At 39.5% G+C, this 7,520-nt stretch overlaps 1 protein-coding gene across 3 annotated transcripts in view; it reads right to left on the bottom strand.

Moving 5' to 3' along the window:
• Positions 1–285: 285 nt before the first annotated feature.
• The window catches only part of CHD1L (chromodomain helicase DNA binding protein 1 like), a 59,349-nt gene continuing 52,114 nt past the window's right edge, over positions 286–7,520 (bottom strand). For all 3 annotated transcript variants that reach the window (XM_068540626.1, XM_068540627.1, XM_068540628.1), the window contains 4 exons: positions 3,014–3,084; positions 2,794–2,908; positions 1,593–1,701; positions 286–638 (listed from right to left, as the gene is read on the bottom strand). In XM_068540626.1, coding sequence (XP_068396727.1) covers positions 560–638; positions 1,593–1,701; positions 2,794–2,908; positions 3,014–3,084 — 374 coding nt within the window. In that variant the 3' untranslated portion in view covers positions 286–559. The remainder of the gene's footprint in view (positions 639–1,592; positions 1,702–2,793; positions 2,909–3,013; positions 3,085–7,520) is intronic.

Raw genomic sequence — 7,520 nt, 5'->3', positions numbered from 1 at the left:
TGGGCCAACGTGTGTTCTTCTAGCTCTGAATGCTGAGCAGGATGAAGAGAAGGGCAGGAGGGGCTCCACATGTCTGGATCAGGAATCTCATTTCTCAGCCTTTCCCCTCGGAGACCTATCTTTCCAAAGCACGAATTGGCTGAAGGTGCGTCCTTCCCCTAGAGCCACCCTGTTCTCCTATTACCTTTCCTTTCTCCTTAATCCATTCACCTTTCTCACTATAAAGAAATCAGTCTGATGGAGGGGACGAAAACTAGGTTGAGGGGAAAGAAAGCAAAGAAACCATTAGAGATAGAAAATGTATTTATTATTAGGCAAATAGCTGTGCAAACTGGGGCCCTGGCAAGCTGCCAAAGGACTTTCCCAAATATCTTGTGCATCCCTGTATTACACGTACCACATCAGTAGCACATCCAGGAGAACAAAATTAGAATTCAGAAAACAGAGTAGCTCAGAGGCCCACCAGATCCTCATTCCTTTTTGAAATATTCTATTACAGTAGCTTTGAGCAAACATCTTAGCTGGCTGCTGAAGGCTGGATCTGATGCTGAGCCGATTGTTAAGGCACCAGCTGTCCTAAGGAGGAAGATGAGGCCTGTGGATGAAGGATGGCAGCCTTGCTTCTAGGAAAGTAGTAGCTGATAAGGATGGTCAAGGAATATATATTTCATCATTTTAAAAAACTTTAAAAGTTTTTAAAATCAACTTTACTAAATCTACTAAAATCAACTTTACCAAAACTACTAGTTCTTTAGTAATTATTGAAATAACCACTCCAGAAGTAGCATGCCTTAGTTTCTTTTTACCATATCATAAATCTTTCCAATATTGTTAGTACTTATTACTGTAGAATTATCTGATATACTAAAACTCTTTTGATACTGCTTGAATTGTGCAAGTGTATAAAACAGAACTTCTCTGCTAAGTTTTTACAGTGGTTTAAATAAACCACCACTGAGTGAATTAATTTCAGTTAAGTATCTAAGTAAAAAGATGAAGTTTCTGTATAATTATAGCACTTGGGGGCCAATTCAGCTCCTTCTAGTAATTCTGGACTCAGTATAGTCCAAACAATGCTAACTTATACAGCAAGCAGGTCATTAGAAGAAAATACTAGTCCAGCAAAACTAGATTATATCCTCATGGTCAAAATGAATTTCACACTGCTCCTTAAGAATACATTGAATGGGTTCAGAAATAAAACAGTTCACTTGTTTGTTTGCTTGTTGTTATTTTAGTGAACAGAGTGAAGTTCTTAGAATCAGGCCTTGGTCTTTGGGCCTGAAGGATCTCCAGAGAATTGATGTGAAAAAGATTCAGTATGTTAGCAAATGGCAATTCTTCAATTAATTCCCCTCTTCATGTATCTTTTAATTTCGCTGTTGGCACCCAGAAATGCTTGGGTATATCTACCTCCTTGGATATATACAAGTTAGAAAATGCTTCTTAGTTTTTTCTCATTGAAGAGGGGTAGACTGAAAAACATGGCAGAAGAAGACTTGGCCTTGGATTAAATAATGACACCAGAAAAATGCAAGACATTTTCCCGTTTTGAGCTGGAAGTGCACACCATCAGGATAACAAAAGGATACATGTAAGTTGGGATGCCTCTTGAGGCCAAGTGTTTCCGAATAAGTCGCTCAGTACCATACCAGTTAAAACCTTTCGTGGCATGTCCAATGCGTGGAAGATGGACACTTGCTGTTAAAAAAAAAAAAAAAAAAAAAGATCATGATGCCTTCATTCATCAAATTGATTAATGTGTATAAAATATACATAGGAGATAATAACATATTCTGAGTCACTTTGTGGTTTCCAATGAACAAAATGTATATAATCTTGGTGTGTCCCACTCAAAGCATATGATTATAATGTCAAAAATATTCTGGGGAGGGGTTGTAATAGGGGAAAATTAAATTAATTCTATTGAACACAAGGACCTACAGGCTCTGGAAATAAGCAGGTACTATGGAAATAAAATACGATCAATGATCAAGATGTAATTAAAATAAGCAAAGATTCTTTAACAAGTCAAGGGGACTTCCCTGGTGGCGCAGTGGTTAAGAATCCGCCTGCCAGTGCAGGGGACGTAGGTTTGATACCTGGTTCGGGAAGATCCCACATGGCGCGGAGCAACTAAGCCTGTGTGCCACAACTACTGAGCCTGCGTTCTAGAGCCCTCGAGCCACAACTTCTGAGCCCCCACGCCTAGAGCCTGTGCTCCGCAACAAGAGAAGCCGCCGCAATGAGAAGCCCGGCACCGCAACGAAGGCGTAGCCCCCGCTCGCTGCAGCTAGAGAAAGCCGGTGCACAGCAATGAAGACCCAATGCAGCCAAAAATAATAAAATAAAATAAACTTATTAAAAAAAAAGTCAATCAGTTCAAGAAACTCTGAGACACACTGGGCTTAGAAACAAAATTGAACTCGGGTTTTTGGCAGAGAACTGTCTGCTAATGCGGACTGGGACTCTCCAAGAGGCATTTCACAACTGCATTATGACCAGTTTACTTCATCTCTGGTCCTTTACTTCCTCATCTGTAAAATGATACAAATACCCAAGTGGATGCAGGCGGTCCACAGAGACAATGGATACAAAAGTGATGTAGAAAGGAAAAGGGCTTTGCAAATACAAGATGGGGAGGTTGTTACTTCTGTGATCTCTCATACTGGGGCTTACCTTTACCATGTATGTTGAATGGGGTCCTGACATTTCTTACCTCCCTTTAAAAATCACATCATATGCTTGGGAACAGAAATTCATCTATCCCTGAGCACAAGTGGAAGAGCTTACCTTTCTTTTTCTTTGCTGCTAAAAATATCTTCTTCAGGCCCTCGTCTAGGGCTGCCATCTTAACGCCAGACAGGACATTGGCACGATCACGGTGCTGGGCCACAATCAAGGCCAACTAGGAGGAACGATCGTTAACTGGGTGGGAGCAGGAGCAGTTTCAAGGGGAGGTGATGGGAGTCAAAGTTCAGCTCTGATAAACTGATGTGGTTTTTTTACTTACCAAATCTTGCCCTTTGTTTCTTGACTCTTTATCATCAATAGGAAATAAAAGGACACCGCCCAAACTCAAATCTGAGGTAAAACAAAAGGGAGCAACAGAAAGAACACAAAGTTCACTACAGAATGAGATCCCTGAGGAAGGACTATTCTGAATCCTCCTTATGTCTTGCCTTTTCCAAATCAACTCAGATATGGGTAAGAGTGGCACCCCTGTCTTGTTCCTGATATTAGAGGAAAAGCTTTCAATTCTTGTGGAATATGATGTTAGCTGTGGGTTTGCTGTATACGGCCTTTTATATTATACCGAGGTATGTTCCTTCTATACCCAATCTGCAGAGGGTATGTTATCACGAAAGGATGTTGTATTTTGTCAAATGATTTCTCTTCATCTATTGAGATGATCACTTTTATCTTTCATTCTATTAATGTGGTGCATAACATTTATTGATTTGTGTATGCTGAACCATCTCTACATCCCAGGGAAAATTCCTGCTTGGTCATGGTATGTAATCCTTTTAATGAGTTCCTGAATTAGGTTTGCTAATATTTCACTGAGAATTTTTGCATCAGTGTTTACCAGAGATATTGGTCTATAGTTTTGTTTTCTTGTAGTGTCCTTATCTGGCTTTGATATTGGTAATACTGGCCTCATAGGATGAGTTTGGAAGTGTTCCCTCCTCTTCAATTTTTTGGAAGAGTTTGAGAAGGACTGATGTTAATTCTCCTTTGAATGTTTGGTAGAATTTGCCAGTGAAGCCATCTGGTCCTGGAATTTCCTGTGTTGGGAGGTTTTTAATTACTGAGTCAATCTCTACTCATCATTGATTTGTTCAGACTTTCTAGTTCTTACTGGCTCAGTCTTGGTAGGTTGTAGGTTCTATGAACTTATCCATTTCTTCTAGGTTATCTAATTTGTTGGTGTACAATTATTCATAGTAGTCTCTTATGATTCTATGTATTTCTGTAGGGTCAGTTATAATTTCTTTTCTGGTTTTATTTGAGTCTTCTCTCTTTTTCTTAGTCTTGCTAAAGGTTTATCAATTTTGTTTATCTTTCTGAAAAACTAGCTTAGTTTCATTGACCTTTTGTTTTTCTGGTCTCTATTTATTTCTGCTGTGAATTTTACGTCCTTTATTCTGCTAACTTTGGGCTTAATTTACTCCTCTTTTCTAATTCCTTGAGGGGTAAAGTTAGGTTGACTATTTGCGATCTTTCTAATTTCTCAATATTTGCATTTATTACTATAAGCTTCCCTCTCAGAACTGTTTTTGCAGCACCCCATAGGTTTTGGTATGTTGTGTTTCCATTTTCATTTTTTTGAAATATTATTTGATTTCCCTGTTGGTTTCTTCTTTGACCCATTGGTTGTTCAAGAGTGTGTTGTTTAGTTTCCACACACTTGCAGATTTTCCAGCTTTCCTCGTTTTATTTCTAGTTTCATACCATTGTGAACAGAAAAGATACTTGGTATGATTTCAATTGTCTTATTTTGCTAAGACTTGTTTTTTGCTCTATCATATGATCTCTCCTTGAAAATGTTCCACATGCACTTAAGAAGAATGTGTATTCTGCTGCTGTTGGATGGAATGTTCTATAGATGCCTGTTAGGTCCACTTGGTCAAATGTTTGGTTCAAGCCCATCATTTCCTTGTTGATTTTCTGTCTGGATGATTTACGTATCACTGAGAGTGGAGTATTGAAGTCCCCTATTATTATTGTATTGTTGTCTATTTCTCCCTTCATATCTATTAATATTTGCTTAATGTATTTAGGTACACAGATGTTACATGCATATATGTTTACAACTGTTATATCTTCTTGATGAATTGATCCCTGTATCATTATATAATCACCCCTTTGTTTCTTATTACCATTTTTGGCTTGGAGTCTATTTCGTCTGATATAAATATAGCTAATTCCACTCTCTTTTAGTTTCCACTTGCATGGAATATATTCTTCCATCTCTTCACTTCGAGTCTACATGTGTCTTTAAGGCCCAAGTGGGTCTCTTATAGGCAGTATATAGTTGGGTCTTGTTATTTTTATCCATCTAGCCACTCTGTGCCTTTTGGTTGATGAATTCAATCCATTTGGATTTTATTTATTTATTTATTTATTTTCGGCTGTGCTGGGCCTTCATTGCTGCACGTGGGCTTTCTCTAGTTGTGGCGAGTGGGGGCTACTCTTCACTGTGGTGCGTGGGCTTCTCATTTAGGTGGCTTCTCTTGTTGTGAAGCACGGGCTCTAGGCACGCAGGCTCAGTAGTTGTGGCACAGGGTCTTAGTTGCTCCGCAGCATGTGGGATCTTCCCAGACCAGGGCTCGAACCCGTGTCCCCTGCATTGGCAGGCAGATTCTTAACCACTGCGCCACCAGGGAAGTCCCCAATCCATTTACATTTAGAGTAATTATACGTAAGGACTTACTAATGTCATCTTGGGCTTTCCAGTGGTTTTGTATTTCCATTGTTTCTCTTTCCCTCTGTTTTCTGCCTACCTTTGCAAATTGGTTATTTTTTGTGGTGGTATACTCTGGTTCCCCTTTCTCTGTGTTTTGTGGATCTGCTCTAGGTTTTTGCTTTGTGGTTACTATGGCACTTACATGAAACATAGACAGAACAGTGTTCAATTGCCTAAAAAAGCTCCACCCTTTTACTCCTCCCTTTTATATTATACATGTCACAATTTACCTCTTTTTATGTTTTTATATTATTCATTAGCAATTTATAGTAGCTATAGTTATTTTTACTACTCTTCTCCTTTAACCTTTACATTAGAGTTGAGTGGTTAACACACCATCCTAACACTGAGTTAGTTTTCTAAATCTGACTCTATATATTTTACCTTCACCAGTGTGTTGTGTACTTTCATATGTGTTCATGTCACTGATTAGTGTCTTTTCATTTTGGCTTGAAGAACTCCTTTCAGCATTTCTTGCAAAGCAGGTCTGGTGGTGGTGAATTCCCTCAGCTTTTGTTTGCCTAGGAAAGCCTTTATTTCTCCTTCATACCCAATAGATAACTTTGCTGGTAAAGTATTCTTGGCTGGAAATTTTGATCTTTCAACACTTTGAATATGTCATTCCACTCTCACGACCTGTAGTTTCTGCTAGGAAATCTGCTGATAGCCTAATAGGGGTTCCTTTGTAGGTTACATTCTTGTTTTCCCTGGCTTCTTTTAAGATTCTTTATCATTGATTTTTGACAGTTTCATTATAATGTGTCTTGGAGAAGGTCTTCTTGCATTGAGATTACAGGGTGATTTATTAGCTTCATGGACATGTATGTCCAAATCTTTCCCCAGGTTTGGAAAGTTCTCAGCTATTATTTCTTAAAATAATCTCTTTGTCCCCTTCTCCTTCTAGAAGCCCAATTATTCTGATATTTGTCTTTTCTTGTTTCAATCTCATAACTCACATAGGCTTGCTTCGTTCTTTTAAAATTTCTGTTCTTTCATCTCTTCTGTGTTATTTCAAAATTCCTATCTCCTGAGGTCACTTATTCTTTCTTCCATATGGTTTCCCCTGCTATAGCTGCCCTCTATTGCATTCTTCATCTCATCCACTGACTTCTTCAGCTCTACAATTTGTTTGGTTTTTTTAAAATTTCAATCTCTTTGAAAGGAAGTCATTATGTTAACATATTTTATTCCTGATTTTACTGAGTTGCCTGGGTCTTCTTGTAAAATTCATTGAGTTTCTTTATAACTGCTATTCTGAATTCTTTGTGAGTTAGATCATAATATTCTGTGCCTTTGAGCATGGTTGCTGGAGAACTGTCATTTTCTTTTTGTGATGCCATATTTCCTTGATTTTTCATATTCCTGGTACATGCTGGTGCTTTTGAATCTGAAGTAGCAGATACGTCCTAAACTCTGTGCTCATTACCTTCAGCAGATGGGGTATTATGGTCTATGGTTTTGGCATTATCTCAGTTTTTCCTATGTGTTTGTGCTCCACTCTTCTTGCTCTGTCTTGTGGCCAAATTATTAAGCTTTTGTGTCTTCTCTGATTCCTACAATTCACCAGGTTGGCTGCACACCTTTTTTCCCCAGAAGGTGGCGCTATAACTCAAGTTTGTGGTTTCTTCCCTGCCCATCGACAGGACCTGTTTTGAGTGGGCTCCTGGTCTAGCAGAGCTCGCTTTCATGGACACACTGCGGAGCAAGCACAGGGAGCCAGCAGCAGAGTTGGGGAGAGGTGTGGGTTTAACACTTGGTGCATTGGGAGTGCCCACACACCTGGTAGGGAGATCCCCAGGGTGGTACCCCCAGGGGTCCCTGAGGGAACTTCCTACTGAGCACATGTCTTTGACACCATTTGAAATTCTTATCTGCCTCTTTCCCAATATCCTTCCTTCCCACAGTTGTGGAGCTCCCACCTTAGTACTCCAGATGCTGGCGGAGAGAAACAGGTTTTTCCAGCTGTGTTCCACCTGACGAGGGTAGCTGGGTGCCTCTGCCAGAAAAATCAGCCCCTTGAAGTGTTTCCTTGGGGGGAGGGTTGATGCTG

The sequence above is a fragment of the Eschrichtius robustus genome, chromosome 3, assembly GCF_028021215.1.
Source record: "Eschrichtius robustus isolate mEscRob2 chromosome 3, mEscRob2.pri, whole genome shotgun sequence".
Lineage (NCBI taxonomy): Eukaryota > Metazoa > Chordata > Mammalia > Artiodactyla > Eschrichtiidae > Eschrichtius > Eschrichtius robustus.
This window is presented reverse-complemented; position numbering and strand designations above follow the sequence as displayed.